This window comes from Salvelinus sp. IW2-2015, linkage group LG22 (assembly GCF_002910315.2).
Source record: "Salvelinus sp. IW2-2015 linkage group LG22, ASM291031v2, whole genome shotgun sequence".
Classification (NCBI taxonomy): Eukaryota; Metazoa; Chordata; class Actinopteri; order Salmoniformes; family Salmonidae; genus Salvelinus; species Salvelinus sp. IW2-2015.
This window is the reverse complement of record NC_036862.1, coordinates 28421682-28437988: the sequence shown is the minus strand read 5'-3', so window position 1 is coordinate 28437988 and position 16307 is coordinate 28421682. Positions and strand designations below refer to the sequence as shown.

At 44.0% G+C, this 16307-nt stretch overlaps 1 protein-coding gene across 2 annotated transcripts in view; it reads right to left on the bottom strand.

The window, feature by feature from the left end:
• Positions 1-4694: 4694 nt before the first annotated feature.
• The window catches only part of LOC111982708 (somatolactin), a 15606-nt gene continuing 3993 nt past the window's right edge, over positions 4695-16307 (bottom strand). For both annotated transcript variants that reach the window (XM_070434198.1, XM_024014316.2), the window contains 3 exons: positions 14380-14493; positions 5676-5855; positions 4695-5492 (listed from right to left, as the gene is read on the bottom strand). In XM_070434198.1, the coding sequence (XP_070290299.1) occupies positions 5292-5492; positions 5676-5855; positions 14380-14493 (495 nt within the window). In that variant the 3' untranslated portion in view covers positions 4695-5291. The remainder of the gene's footprint in view (positions 5493-5675; positions 5856-14379; positions 14494-16307) is intronic.

Genomic DNA, 16307 nt, shown 5'->3' with positions numbered 1-16307 from the left:
GACCGATCAGCCAGAGCCTTCCGCCAGACCGGATCAGCCAGAGCCTTCCGCCAGACCGGATCAGCCAGAGCCTTCGCCAGAGATCAGCCAGACCTTCCGCCAGACCGGAATCAGCCAGAGCCTTCCGCCAGACCGGATCAGCCAGAGCCTTCCGCCAGACCGCGTATCAGCCAGAGCCTTCCGCCAGACCGGATCAGCCAGAGCCTTCCGCCAGACCGATCAGCCAGAACCGTCAGCGACGCCATGACCAGCCAGAGCCGTCAGCGAGCCATGACCAGCCAGAGCCGTCAGCGAACCATGACCCAGCCAGAGCCGTCAGCGACCATGACCAGCCAGAGCGTCAGCGAGCCATGACCACCAGAGCCGTCAGCCAGCCATGACCAGCCAGAGCCGTCAGCCAGCCATGGACCAGCCAGAGCCGTCAGCCAGCCATGACCAGCCAGAGCCGTCAGCCAGCCATGACCAGCCAGAGCCGTCAGCCAGCCATGACCAGCCAGAGCCAGCCAGCCAGGATCCGCCAGCCAGCCCGGAGCTGCCGTCCCTCAGCCCGAGCTGCCGTCCCTCAGCCCGGAGCTGCCGTCCCTCAGCCCGGAGCTGCCGTCCCTCAGCCCGGAGCTGCCGTCCCTCATCCCCGGTCTTGCCCCTTATTCCCGGTGCTGCCCCTTATCCCGATGCTGCCCCTTCAGTTAGGTGGGTTTAGTTGGAGGGTGGTCATTGGGGGGGGATACGGAAGCGGGGAGTGACTATGGTGGTGTGGGGACAGCGTCCAGAGCCGGAGCCACCACCGTGACAGATGCCCACCCAGACCCTCCCCTAGACGTTTGGTGGTGCGTTCGGAGTACGCACCTTGAGGGGGGGTTATGTCACGTTCCTGACCTATTTTTATGTTATTTTTGATATTTTAGTTGGTCAGGGCGTGAGTTGGGTGGGCATTGTATGTTGTGTGTGTGTTTTGGTTAGTCTATGGGTGTTGTATGTGTATGGGATTAGAGTATTGTTAGGTTGTCAGTCATGTCTATGGCTGCCTAGATTGGGTCTCAATCAGAGACAGCTGTCATTCTTTGTCTCTGATGGGAGCCATAATTTTAGGTAGCCATAGGCAGTAGGCTTTTGTGGGTAGTTGTCTTGTTTAACGTTTGTTGCTTGTCTGTGCACTTGCGTTATTTAGCTTCACGATCATTTGTTGTTTGTTTGTTTGGTATAGTGTTCTTCATGTTCATCTTCGTTCATTTAATTAAAAGAAGATGGCTTATTTTCCTCATGCTGCGTTTTGGTCCGTCTCTCCTACACACGATCGTGACAGAAGCAGCTTTCCTGGGTGAAACTCTAGCCTGCTATTACAACCTGACGGACTCAGCTTGACATCTACCAACACATTGGAATTGTTAGGAGGGGCTTGACCCTCTGAACTCCTGACCTCCTGACCTCACCTCCCCTAACACGTACATGCAGCCTCCCTGAGACGCCCCCAGGGAAGAAATGGGGTTGGGGGGGAGGCGGTTTGGACCTTTTCACCACCCGCACACGCACACACACACACACACACGCACACACAGTGTTGTCTGACAGCTCTGCACGCTGCAGCTCCAGTGGTCCTGGGATCTTGGAGGGAAGATAAGAAGCCCTCTGTCATTCTTTCATGGCCTGAGTCACATTCCCTCTGGTCTGTGGTGGCGTGATAGAAATGGCTTTGTCACGAAGAGCTGCAGTTCGGCTGTCAGAACATGAGGTGCAATTGAACGCACCCTCCCCCCTTCCTGCTCCTCCATGCTCGCTTTTTCTACACCCATAGACACACAAACACATCAGATGACTTGTTCTTGCCACTGCTTTTCAGACCAGATGTATCATTAAGGCATGCAAAAAGAAAAAACTTGAGGAATCTTGGGAGGGTTGGAGACTGTTTGGGGCTCTCCAAGCTGTCGGTCTGAGAAGTACATAAAAGCAGTGCACTGTGTGGGAGCCAACAGAGGCTCAAGGACTTCATACTGAGGATTCATTCCATATCAAGCCAGCTCCAGCTCTAGCGCCAAACTTCATATTCCATCTACCTGCCTTCCAGCAATCCATGTTCTCCCTTGATCCCTGTCTCTGCCTCTCTCACACACAGATCCCCCCTCGTCCCCCTCTCCCTTTCTTTCTCTCCCTGTCTCTCTGTATCTCTCTCTCTCTCTCTGTCGCTCTCTCTGTCTCTCTGTTTCTGTCTTTCTCTCTCTGTCTCTCCCTGTCTCTCTGTGTCGCTCTCTCTCTCTCTCTCGCACACTCTCTGCTCTGCTCCACTCTTGCATCCCAGCAGTCTGGATTTCCTTACCTCGGGTTATAATAGTTAGACTGTGAAATCATCCAGGCCCCCATCCTCCCCCATTCACTTATAGCAGATTTGTAATATTTATGGCTGCAAAGCCTGGGGAGGGGGTGGGGGCGAGGGGCTGGTCTGCTGGTCCCTTGGTGTTGTCAGTGGACGGGGGGGCTGAGTGGTGGTGCTTAGGGCAGGCAACCTGAGGCCTAGGCCCCCATGCTGAAGTGATTAGGGCACAGGAAGATGAACCTGACGTTGCTGGCAAAACCTTTGCCACGTTGACACTTGATTCGCCGTGGCTACTGCTGGCTGATTTACATCTTGTGATGAAGGGAGCTGGGGTCGAATTGACGTGGAGGAGCTATAGATGAGAAGACACTCGTAGAGGATTGTATTACTGTCAGGAAACCCAGACGAGGAACAACTGTCTATGTTAGCCACTTCCTTTATTGTGTTCACCTTGCTAGTGTGAAATTGGTGTAAACAGGAACAAACAATATGGACCGGCAATTTTAGGCGCATTCTCCAGAAAGCAGGACTAATAGAACTTCTACTTCTTTATTTTGGCAATCCATCGCTCACAACCAGAGCCACTGCTGCAGTCCGGAGTTTACCTTTGAGGGATAAAGTTATTTCCTCATAAGCATGCTCAAACCCTGGTCAWGTCTCCTCTACATGAGCCTCTCAGAACTTGAAGCTGTTTGACAAATTCCATCTGACTCTAAAATATACAGTATATATATTGTATGTATATGCAGAGAGAGGGGCCATACTAGCTCCCATTAATATGATTTCATGTGGCAATGTATCTTACTTTCCTTCCTTCCTGAAACAGTAGGCTAAATGATGTCTGCGTCAAATGTGTGTCAAATGTTCAAAAGCACGTGTCCAGCTCTATAACACATCAGCATTCCACTGCTACATTTACATTTTGCACTCAATAGGAGGCATCTTAAGTTACACGTAGGCCTAGATCAAAGGGTGTATTTTAGTGGACTGAGAAAACTGCAATCTTCTCAGATGAAAAGGTCTTGAAGACAGAGTACTGCTGCCACCTGGTGCAATGGGGTGGGAAGAAAAGGGCAATCATGTAGTCCAGCGGTCCCCAAACCTTTTCACTTGGGCCCACCAGTCCATCATTGGGGAACATGCCCCTCCTCCCCAGTTTTAAAGCTAATTTCCTGCAATTCTACACATTTTGCCATGTCTTATGTGTGTTCATGTGATATCTGATTGACTCAAACATTACAACAATATCAAGAACAAAAAATGAGGGGAAAAAGGAACAGTCAGGCTCTCCTGCCAACCCCTCAGTTTGGGAACCACTGATGTAGTCCAAAAGAGTCATATCAATATCAATATCAAATTTGCAACATAAACTATTGTCTTTATTGATAATCACAAACGTACTGTGCCTTTTCTACTATTTTGGTAACAAAATAGTAACATGGCAAGAAATACACATCATTATTATCTACAGATCATTTTACAACTGAGACATTTCCAAGGAACACATTTTTCATTAGAAAAGGGAACATTTTGACATATTGCCTAGTTACTGTAAGGGAAGCTTTGAGCTCTTACAGCAGAAAAGGTGAGTAATTTTCCTGAAACCAGATATACGTTAGTATTAGGACGAGCGATGATGGGTTATAATGCAGGGGGGTTGGGCAGTGCACCCTTTTCCACCCTTGCAATGTTTCCCTTAATAACAGACCATCAGTGTTGCCATAGGGATACAAAAACTCTAGAAGATGTGTTTAAAATGGTGGCTTGGGGTTGCATACAGGAGCTTTTAGTCCAAGTTTGTAATTAGTCTGTCCTGTCTGTCAGGCTGTTTTTTTCTTTCTTCCATTTCATCGTCCTTCCCAAGATACTTCCTTTAGCTTCGCTGTCATAGCTAAGAAGGTTAATTGAACCATATCTTTTGAACCACATCTTTGACCAAATGCATTCTCACAAAGCCAATATTTCAGATCAGAGAAAATTCCCTTCTTTCAACTCTTCAGTTACTGATGGTTATGTCCTTTCATTTGTTTATGGCACATGGATACCTCTACTCTTTGCTAAGCATTGCTATAGGACCAGTGGAACAGTTTCATGCTAACCCTCCAGCAATGTTCCATTTAAAATAACAAAGACACATTGGTTGTCCATTTCCCTATTTTGGTCTTGCCAGTTACAAGCATCATCAAGGTATTTTGCAATCTAAAAATAGTCTTTATTTAACACCTCATTCTGACCTCTGTGTAAATTTGAGATAAACACTATCTGGTATGGGCATAATTAAAAATAATGCTACTTCATATCCTGTCCAACAAACCATTTTCATTTTTTTACTCTCCTGTCCAATTCCTCTTTCAATACTATTATTTTTAATCTCTTCTCTACCTGTCAGAATATCTCTAGAACTTCTCTCTGCAGCGTTCTGCTCTTCCTTTGACTCCCGTCTCCTACCGAGTGTGTTTCATTTCACTAATGCAGAGGTGAAGCCAGCTCAACTAGAAGAACAGAATCTCTCCGAATACACAAGGGGCAACAGAAATAATAAAAACAATGCAGAACCAGGGAGGAATACAAACTCCAGTTAAGAACAAAGAAAATTGAAATCAATGGGAAAATATGCAAAAAATATCTCTTTTTTTGACATAGCAAGATGCAAATCATCCTTTGGGATCGCCCTGCAACGCCTAGCCAAGTAAAACAAATAGAGGAAAATATAAAATGCAGCTTTTCTAAAAAAGTGGCAAACCATTAAACTTACGAAAATGTTTGGAAACAGTCAGTTGCTGACATACTGTATTGAACCAGGCACGAGGTAAGACACCCTAAGGCAGTGGTCATATCAGTCGACCTCACTATGTGTTTAAGGCAAATAAGGGGGCACCAGAAGCAGGGAGGTTTAAAAAAAAAGTTAGCCTCATTATGGGGGGTAGTGTCTTGTTTATTCCATATAATAGTAGGGTTTGAATAGGGTGGGAATAGTTGTTCTCTAGTGAAGGAAACAGCTGTATTTGTCAGTCTGGCGACACTTGAGGAGCTTGAGGAAGGTCTCCATCTTGTGGGCGTCCTTCTTGAAGCAACTGAGCAGAGTGTAGTCCCTCAGAACTGACTCCAGCACCTCAGGCTGCAGGTCGTACGGAGCCACACCCTGCTCGTAGTAGGAGGTGGTCAGCATATCATCGTCCAGCATCTATAGTACAGAGCAAGGACAGAACCGAGTAGACAGGGGGATGGGGAGAGAGAGAGAGAAAGAGAGAGAGGTGAAGTCTAGGAAATGAGGCATAGATTGAAGAGAAAGAGATGTGTGAAAATGCATTGGGATAAAGGAAAAAATGCCTAAAAGCTACAAGTATTAGAGTAACTGCTGAAGTACCTTCCTGATGAGGACCACCACTCCTTGCTCCAAACTAAGGAGTTTTTCTGACACCCATTTGGTCTTTTTGAGTAGAGTGTCGGGGGCGTCATCATAGCGATCCAAGGTGGTTTGCAGGTACACCAATGGCTCAATCCAGGACTGGACCAGAATTAGGACAGAGTGGAGGAGCCACTTGTCCTGCACAACACAGTTTATGTTAAGGAGCACAGTTTGAGTATTGTGACTATTGTGCACTGAACAGTTCCGTATATTTGAAAGGATTGATTTGAATTCGTGCTATTGTGCAGTTTTAGTATAGTCATGTAACTGGATTCAGCTAAAACAATTACATATTAAGCTAAAAATAATGACCCTAAAATCACAGAGGGAATAGCTTCAACAGTAAAGTCACCGATATATATGAAATAAACATTACAGTGTTAAAAGTACAAGGAAAGGGGTTTTCTGTACTCAATTATCATCTCCCTGCTCCAAACTAACAGCGTTGCACTTGTCACTTGTACGTTGTAGAGGAATAATTATAGAGATGCATGTTTGAGCCAAATCTTCCTAACCTGGACCTTTATATATGTGCTGCTGCGTAGTTTCCAACTCACAGCCTTAGCTGACCTTAAAGCTAAAGAGTTTGGCCCTGGCTGGATGACAGTTAAAAGTGGTCTGTGGTCCATAAGTATCAGGATGGGACGCACAAAACGTCCCATCCTGAAGCTTTTAAATGTCCTAATGCTGCTCTCTTGTCACGTTACGCTGCTTGTTGGTAAGCGAACGCTCCAGCTATCTGTCTCTCCTTAACTTGTTGAACAGTGTTTTGGCTCACTGGCCCGCAATTTACTGCTTGTTTCTACAGCACCAACTTGTGTTTATCATCTCCCGCTTGTATAGTGTACGTGCAGACAGAATCCATACAGTGAGCAAGTCCTCCATTTTCTCTCTGGTGTGTGACTCAGCTGTGTGTTGCTTGTGTGTTTGCAATTTCACAGGCTGTGCTTGTTTCGGGAGGCGGTGTGCAAGCTAGTAACTTAAACAACACTTTTTGTACATTTTTGTCAAGAAGAGAGACACGGAAGCCTAGCTAGCCTGTAATTTCAAAAATAGGTGGCTAACGAATGGTTTCAACGCTGAAGGAGCTTTATTCCGGGGCAATATGGACCATCCAGACTTTCAATGTAGCAACTGTTTGTTCACAGAGGACCACAGAGGCAAAGTGGCTACTCTTAGCAAACAAGTAGCAAACTTACACAAGCTACTGGGGAACCCAAGTCTGCCTACTTTCTCTTTCTCTTCTACTCAAGTAGCTGGAGGCCACTCTGACCTGTTGGGAGTGTCGCCACCGTGTCATCTCTCCAGAACCGACTGTCCGGTAGTCCGCAAGACAGAATGGAGTTAATAGGATGTTTCTGGATGACTTAGTGGATGTTCCTATTCTTGACCTTGCCAACCAGCCATGGAGGCACGTCACTCGCCGTGGAATTCGAAAGCAGCAGCCTTTGGCAATAGGGGCTTCCTTGGCAGTGGGAAGCCCAGACCGGACACAAACTTCATCCTTGGGAGCTTCCGCTTCAAGATCTGATCCAGAGGTACCTGTGCCTTCGTCCCCTGTTCTGACTCCCTCTCCCGTGGCTTCTATGGTAAATGGGGCTTCATTGGTTATGGAAGGCTCGAACCGGGTGCCAAAATTTGCGAGCGTGCGAGATTCCACCTCTCACAAGTCCTCGACTGGTTTCCTGAATCACACGAAGCGCAGGAATGGGCGGATTTCTTCTTCCATCTTGCCAGCTGTTTCCTTAGGTTGCTCTATGGTAAGAAACATCTCGGTTTCTGGAGCAAAAAACAGGATTTGAAGAATTAATTGGGTCTACGCTGGACACCCCACCCACCCAAAAAAATGTGCAGGCTTATAACACTTCACAAAGGGCAACATGACTACTGCAGCTCCTTGGGTGTAACTTTTGTAGACAACTTTGACAACTTTTGGAAGCAGAAGCTGCTCTATAAGGGGGATTCTGTCCCCAAAATGTGCTGCAACATGCAACAATTTTTACTGAGTTACAGTTCAGATAAGGAAATCAGTGAACGTAAATAAATAAATTAGGCCTTAATATATGGATTTCAAATGACTGAGGAATACAGATATGAAAATGTTGGTCACAAAATATATTTTAATTTAACCTTTATTTAACTAGGCAAGTCAGTTAAGAACAAATTATTTTTTACAATGACTGCCTACCTTTAAAAAGATACCTTAAAAAAAGGTAGGGGAATGGATAGCTTAAAAAAAAATATACCTTAAAAAAAGGGTAGGGGAATGGATCAGAAAACCAGTCAGTATCTGGTGTGACGAACATTCAGCGAGACACATCTCCTTTGCATAGAGTTGATGAGGCTGTTTATTGTGGCCTGTGGAATGTTGTCACACTCCTCTTCAATGGCTGTGCGAAGTTGCTGAATATTGGCGGGAACTGGAACACGACATGGGACCGTACATTATCATGCTGAAACATGAGGTGATGGTGGCGGATGAATGGCACGACAATGGGCCTCAGGATCTAGTCACAGTATCTCTGTGCATTGAAATTGCCATTGATAAAATGCAATTGTGTTCGTTATCCGTAGCTTATGCCTGTCCACACCCAAACCCCACCGCCACCATGGGGCACTCTGTTAACAATGTTGACATCAGCAAACCGCTCGCCAACACGACGCCATACACGCAGTTGTGAGGCCAGTTGGACTTTCTGCCAAATTCTCAAAAAATTACATTGGAGGTGGCTTCTGGTAGAGAAATTAACGTTCAATTCTCTTGCAACAGCTCTGGTGGACATTCCTGCAGTCAGCATGCCAATTGCACACTCCCTCAAAACTTAAGACATCTTTGGCATTGTGCTGTGTGATTTTATTTTTGAGTGGCCTTTGATTGTCCCCAGCCCAAGTCTCACCTGTGTAATGATCACGCTGTTAAATCAGCTTCTTGATATGCCACACTTGTCAGGTGGATGGATTATCTTGGCAAAGGATAAATGCTCACTAACAGGGATGTAAACAAATTTGTGCAGAACATTTGAGTTAAATAAGCTTTTTGTGCAAATGGAACATTTCTGGGATCTTTTATTTTAGCTCATGGAACATGGGACCAACACTTTACATGATGCGTTCATATTTCTGTTCAGTATATTTATTGCTGCGGTTTACCGCCTCCCAGTCGCTTCAGCGGAGTCTGTTGGTATTTTTTCTGATAATTTAAAACCCTTTCTGGTATCTGAACTGGTTGTATTAGGACATCTAAATCTTGATTGGCTTACGCATCTCAGATCAGTTAAAGAATATCTCTCTTGAGTTCAACTTGACTCGGCTGATAACGAAACCCACTCGGACTAAAGTAAAAAGAACCTTTCCAACTCCTCATTGATTGAGCTTATCCTGACTAACCGTCCCCATAAGTATTCGGTTAGTGGTGTTTTTGCAAATAATATCAGCCACCACTGCCCTAGGCTTGCATTAGAGTAACCAAATTGAAACCTTCTGACCCTCTAATAATTGTGAAGATAATTGTTTTTAAATCACACCCAATTGCAAGCTTTTTTCTACTAGCTGCATACCAGACCCTGTTTTGGCACTTTMATTTTTTCTCATCCAATTTTACCTCTCTGGCTGATAAACATGGTCCTTTCAAGAAAACCAAACTAATCCATGGTACTCTCCTGTACTCTCAGACCTCCTCTTGATAAGAAATCAAGCCTGGGCCAAGGCTAATCAAAATGTCTCGTTACCTGATTGGCAGCTATTTAGGCAATTGAGAAATAGGTGCACTGCCTAGGGATAAACAGGCCAAATCAAAAATCTTCCTTAGCGCTGTGGCACACTCTGTTGTTGATCCCTCTAAATTATGCAAAATGGTTAATTCACTGTAATTCCTCTACTTCCCTGACTAAGCAAGTAGTTTTATACGATTTTTGATGATTTCTAGCTGGTTTCCTATTTGAAAGAAATGGTGGTCACACTGGACTTTGCCAGTCAGTTGACTGTTCTTCCCACAGACAGCCTCCAGTTGCCTCGTTGAACAATCAGTCAACCTCAGGTGACATGGGAAATGGTAGTCTGGGATTTTCTGTTTGGCAACTCAGAAGTTCTTGCTGCCTTATTATCTATTGACACCAATAAGTCATTAGGGGCTGACAATTTGGACCCGTCTTTGCTTAAATATGCAGCGCCTGTCATTTCAGGCTCAGTAACATATTTTATTTAACTTAGGTGTTAGGAAATATTCCAAAAGTGTTGAAAGCAGCTTGTGTGCTACCACTCCATAAGGGTCGGGATAGTAGTGATCTCGATAATTATCCACCCATTTCCAGGCTCCCTTGTCTTGCAAAAATATTTGATTCATTGATCAACAAACAGCTACGTTATTATCTATCTGTAAATTGTATTTTTCATGTTAGTCAACCTGGATCTGGAAAATTTCAAGAACTATCAAGCGCTATGATGAAACTGGCTCTCATGAGGACATCCACAGGAAAGGAAGAACCAGCGTTACTTCTGCTGCAGAGGATAAGTTCATTAGCGTTACCAGCCCAAATAAATGCTTCACAGAGTTCAAGTAAAAGAATACATCTCAACATCAACTGTTCAGAGGAGTCTGCGTGAATCAGGCCTTCATGGTCGAATTGCTGCAAAGAAACCACTACTAAAGGACACCAATAATAAGAAGAGACTTTTTATGGGCCAAGAAACACGAGCAATGGACATTAGACTGGTGGAAATCTGTCCTTTGGTCTGATGAGTCAAAATTTGAGATTTTGCTTCCAACCGCTGTGTCTTTGTGATGATCTCTGCATGTATGGTTCCCACCGTGAAGCACTGAGGATGAGCCATGACGGTTTGGGGGTGCTTTGCTGGTGACACTGTCAGTGATGTATTTAGAATTAAAGGCACACTTAACCAGCATGGCTACCACAGCATTATGCAGTGATATGGGTTTTCACTTAGTGGGACTATCATTTGCTTTCCAACAGGACAATGACCCAAAACACCTCCAGGCTGTGTAAGGGCTATTTGACCAAGAAGGAGAGTGATGGAGTGCTGCACTTGTCACACCCTGATCTTCCCCATAATCCCCAGTGCACATATACCTGTGTTCTCTGTTTGTCTGTTGTCAGTTTGTCTTGTCTCGTCAAGTCTAACAGCGTGTTTTTTTTCGTGCTCCTGTTTTTCCTAGGCTCTGTTTTCTAGCCCTTCAGGTTCCAACCTTTTCTGCCTTCCCTGAGACTGAGCCCACCTGCCTGACAAATCAGCCTGCCCTGACCTCGAGCCTGCCTGACGCCCTGTACCTTTTGGACTCTGACCTGGTTAATGAACTTCTGTCTGTCCTCGACCTGCCCATTGCCTGCCCCTTGTATTTTAATAAATATCAGAGGCTCAAACCATCTGCATCCTGTGTTTACATCTGGGTCTCGTCCTGTGTCGTTATAGCATCAGATGACCTGGCCTCCACAATCACCCGACCTCAAGCCAATTGAGACGGTTTGGGATGAGTTGGACTGCAGAGTGAAGGAAAAGCAGCCAACAGGCGCTCAGCATATGTGGGAACTCCTTCAAGACTGTTTGAAAAGCATTCCAGGTGAAGCTGGTTGAGAGAATGCCAAGAGTGTGCAAAGCTGTCATCAAGGCAAAGGGTGGCTACTTTGAAGAATCTCAAAGAAAAATATATTGTGATATATTCACTTTTTTGGTTACTACATGATTCCATATGTGTTATTTCATAGTGTTGATGTCTTCACTATTATTCTACATAAAGACAAGGCAAAACTGTTAAGTTTTTTTTGCAAATGTATTAAAAACAAAAAACAGAAATACCTTATTTAAGGTATCCAGACCCTTTGCAATGAGACTTGAAATTTAGCTCAGGTGCGTCCTGTTTCCATATTAAGATATTTCTACAACTTGATTGGCGTCCACCTTTGGTAAATTGAATTGATTGGACATGATTTGGAAAGACACACACCTGTATATATAATGTCCCACAGTTGACAGTGCATGTCAGAGCAAAAACCAAGCCTTGAGGTAAAAGGAATTGTCCGTAAAGCTCAGAGACAGGATTGTGTTAAGGCACAGATCTGGAGAAGGGTTCCAAAAAATGTCTGCAGCATTGAAGGTCCCCAAGAACACAGTGGCCTCCATCATTCTTAAATGGAAGATGTTTAGAACCACCAAGACTCTTCCTAGATCTGGCCGCCCGGCCAAACTGAGCAATCGGGGGAGAAGGACTTGGTCAGGGAGGTGACCAAGAACCCAATGGTCACTCTGACAGAGTTCCAGAGTTCCTCTGCGGAGATGGGAGAACCTTCCAGGACAACAACCATCTCTGCAGCACTCCACCAATCAGGCCTTTATGGTAGAGTGGCCAGACGGAAGCCACTTCTCAGTAACAGACACATGACAGCCCACTTGGAGTATGCCAAACGGCACCTAAAGGAGTCTCAGACCATGAGAAATAAGATTCTCTGATCTGATGACACCAAGATTGAACTCTTTGGCCTGAATGCCAAGTGTCACGTTTTGAGGAAACCTGGGACCGCTCATCACCTGGCCAATACCATCCCTATAGTGAAACATGGTGGTGGCAGCATCATGCTGTGGGATTTGTCAGCGGCAGAGACTGGGAGACTAGTCAGGATTGAGGGAAAGATGAACGAAGCAAAATACAGAGTGATCCTTGATGAAACCTGCTCCAGAGACTGGGGCGAAGGTTCACCTTCCAACAGGACAACATCCCTAATCATACGGCCAAGACAACGCAGGAGTGGCTTTGGGACAACACATTTTTTTTATGTCCTTGAGTGGCTCAGCCAGAACCCGATTGAATATCTCTGGAGAGACCTGAAAATAGCTGTGCAGCGACTCTCCCCATCCAACCTGACAGTACAGGTGTGCCAAGCTTGTAGCGTCATACCGAAGAAGACTTGAGGCTGTAATCGCTGCCAAAGGTGCTTCAACAAAGTACTGAGTAAAGGGTCTGAATACTTATGTTAATGTAATATTTCAGTTTATTTTATTTTCATACATTTCACTTGTTTTTGCTTTGTCATTATGGGGTATTGTGTGTAGATTGATGAGGGGAACAAAACGACTTAATCAATTTTAAAATAAGGCTGTAACGTAACAAAATGTGGAAGAAATGATGGGGCCTGATTACTTTCCGAATGCACTGTATTCATTTGTATGCAGACGATACAGCATTGTATTTCATTGCTCCTTCGGTTGGCCAAGTTTTTCCACATTTGAAGTCTGATTTTTAAGCACTGCAGAGGTCACTATTGAATCTAAAGTTAGTGCTAAATGCAACCAACAAAATACATGCTTTTTTTCTAGGTCCCATAACCCAGATTTACATGAATGTGTAATGACTAGTTTGAACGGTACACAATATGAGCAATTTCCTTTGTACAAGTATCTTGTTATCTGGCTTTATGACAAACTTTTTTTAAACTCATTTTAAAACATGTGACTGAGCTGGTGAAAAAGTTGAAGTTCAAAGAACAAAGCATCTATGACTTTTGTTAATAGGAATTAAATTGTCCTGGCCATTTTTATGTCTATTTTAGATTATAGGGATATCATCTCTGTATATGCATGCAGCAGCATCTACACTTAGATGTTGTTTTCCATTGTGTCCTTAAGTTGATTACTGATGATGGTTATAGAACTCACCTTTGTGTTTTGTTTCAAAAAGTGGGTTGGGCCTCTTTGTATGTAAGGAGGGAGCAGCATTTTCTTGTGTTCATCTACAAATCACGCCTGCATAAACTTCTTATGTGTCTGTCATCATTAATTACATTTAGACTTACAAGTGACCAAATCCAGTCTTTATGTGGAACAACTTACAGAGCCCTCTGAAATGAAATGTTCTGGCCCACCTTGTTGAGTTCAGAGAAATGATCGGAGACCTCTATGTTGATAAATGTGTCTGTTTTCTTAATATGTTTTGTAATTTTGTATATTGTATGTGTTTGATGTATTTAAGCACGGCTCATCTGTAAAAGAGATCCTAGTGTCAGTATGAATGCCCTGTCAAAATAAAGGTAAAAAAAAAGAAAATATATATATATACATAAATAATAATACAAATAATAATAATAATAATAATGGTGGTAGCAAGGGACATTTTCAAGACTTCTCAAGAATAATAAGGCCTAACTTATGTTTAATCGGCCAAAAAAACAACACACCACAGAAGATAGCACTACAGAGACAGAAGACTCACTCATACGTTAAGTGAACATAACTATAAAGCGACACATTGTTTCTATGCACCGCCAATGCTGTTTTGTGATTAGGGGATACACACAGGTAGATGTGTGTGTGTTGTGTGTGTGTGTGTGTGTGGTGTGTTGTTGTGTGTGTGTGTGTGTGTGTGTGTGTGTGTGTGTGTGTTGTTGTGTGTGTGTGTGTGTGTGTGTTGTGTGTGTGTGTGTGTGTGTGTGTGTGTGTTGTGTGTGTGTGTGTGTGGAGTTCCACAATCATACATACAACATAGAAGGAAGACATCTCAATCGGCTGAAATGAAGAACAAAACCAAACAAACACAAAGAGAGAGCGAGAGCGAGAGCGAGAGAAGAAGAGAGAAGAGAGAGAAGAGAGAGAAAGGAGAGAGAAGAGAGAGAGAGAGAGAGAGAAACAGTAGAGCATCCAGCTCCCATCTGCTTACCGAGATCTGCTGGATTTCGCTTTTGGAGCCTGGGATGGGGAAGGCCTTGGTGGCGCACGTGTATCCTGCCTGGTTCCTCTGGGAGCGCATAGGGAAAGGGACAAACATCTCCTCCTATGTATCAAACAGACAGGGAACAAGGAACAACATGGAAGATAAACACAGACTCATGCTCCGCTAACCCCAGCCAATAGAGACGAGCCGTCTGTCAACTGAGCTACAAGCAGAGCGGCTGGTGTTTTGTTCTTCAACGTATTCTCATCTGTTGGCCTCATGCAGTGTCTTTCCAATAACGAGAAGATACATGATGTTTCCATTACAAAGCCAATGCTGGTTCTGTACTCTCAGTATGGAAGGGAATCGTATGGGCTTTCCTGCTACTGAAAACCACAATATGAATGCACAGCACAGTATATCATTATAAGCATGGTCTTGATTCTGTACCTTCCATAAATCATTACTTGTCTGAGGAGAGTTGGGAAACTACTTTGAAGCTATAAAGTGCTGGTTATATTGGTGGAGCATATAGCAAAAGGATTGGTAGGGTATATGCAGTATTTCCATAGGACTTCCCCAAAACACAGGGCACATACACTACCGTTCAAAAGTTTGGGGTCACTTAGAAATGTCCATGTTTTTGAAAGGAAAGCACATTTTTTGTCCATTAAAATAACATCAAATTGATAAGAAATACAGTGTAGACATTGTTAATGTTGTAAATGACTATTGTAGCTGGAAACGACAGATTTTTTATGGAATATCTAGTATATAGGCATACTGAGGCCCATTATCAGCAAACATCACTCCTGTGTTCCAATGGCAAGTTGTGTTAACTAATCCAAGTTTATCATTTTAAAAGGCTAATTGATCATTAGAAAACCCTTTTGCAATTACAGTGGGGCAAAAAAGTATTTAGTCAGCCACCAATTGTGCAAGTTCTCCCACTTAAAAAGATGAGAGAGGCCTGTAATTTTCGAAGGAGGTTTTCACTCAAAATCTCACGATAGATGGCCCCATTCATTCTTTCCTTTACACGGATCAGTCGTCCTGGTCCCTTTGCAGAAAAACAGCCCCAAAGATGATGTTTCACCCCATGCTTCACAGTAGGTATGGTGTTCTTTGGATGCAACTCAGCATTCTTTGTCCTTCAAACCGACGAGTTGAGTTTTTACAAAAAGTTATATTTTGGTTTCATCTGACCATATGACATTCTCCAATCTTCTTCTGAATCATCCAAATGCTCTATAGCAAACTTCAGACGGGCCTGGACATGTACTGGCTTAAGCAGGGGACACGTCTGGCACTGCAGGATTTGAGTCCCTGGCGGCGTAGTGTGTTACTGATGGTAGGCTTTGTTACTTTGGTCCCAGCTCTCTGCAGGTCATTCACTAGGCCCCCCGTGTGGTTCTGGATTTTTTCTCACCGTTCTTGTGATCATTTTGACCCACGGGGTGAGATCTTGCGTGGAGCCCAGATCGAGGGAGATTATCAGTGGTCTTGTATGTCTTCCATTTCCTAATAATTGCTCCACAGTTGATTTCTTCAAACCAAGCTGCTTACCTATTGCAGATTCAGTCTTCCCAGCCTGGTGCAGGTCAACAATTTTGTTTCTGGTGTCCTTTGACAGCTGTTTGGTCTTGGCCATAGTGGAGTTTGGAGTGGACTGTTTGAGGTTGTGGACAGGTGTCTTTTATACTGATAACAAGTTCAAACAGGTGCCATTAATACAGGTAACGAGTGGAGGACAGAGGGGCCTCTTAAAGAAGAAGTTACAGGTCTGTGAGAGCCAGAAATCTTGCTTGTTTGTAGGTGACCAAATACTTATTTTCCACCATAATTTGCAAATAAATTCATAAAAAATCTACAATGTGATTTTCTGGATTTTTTTGTCTCATTTTGTCTGTCAATAGTTGAAGTGTACTATGATG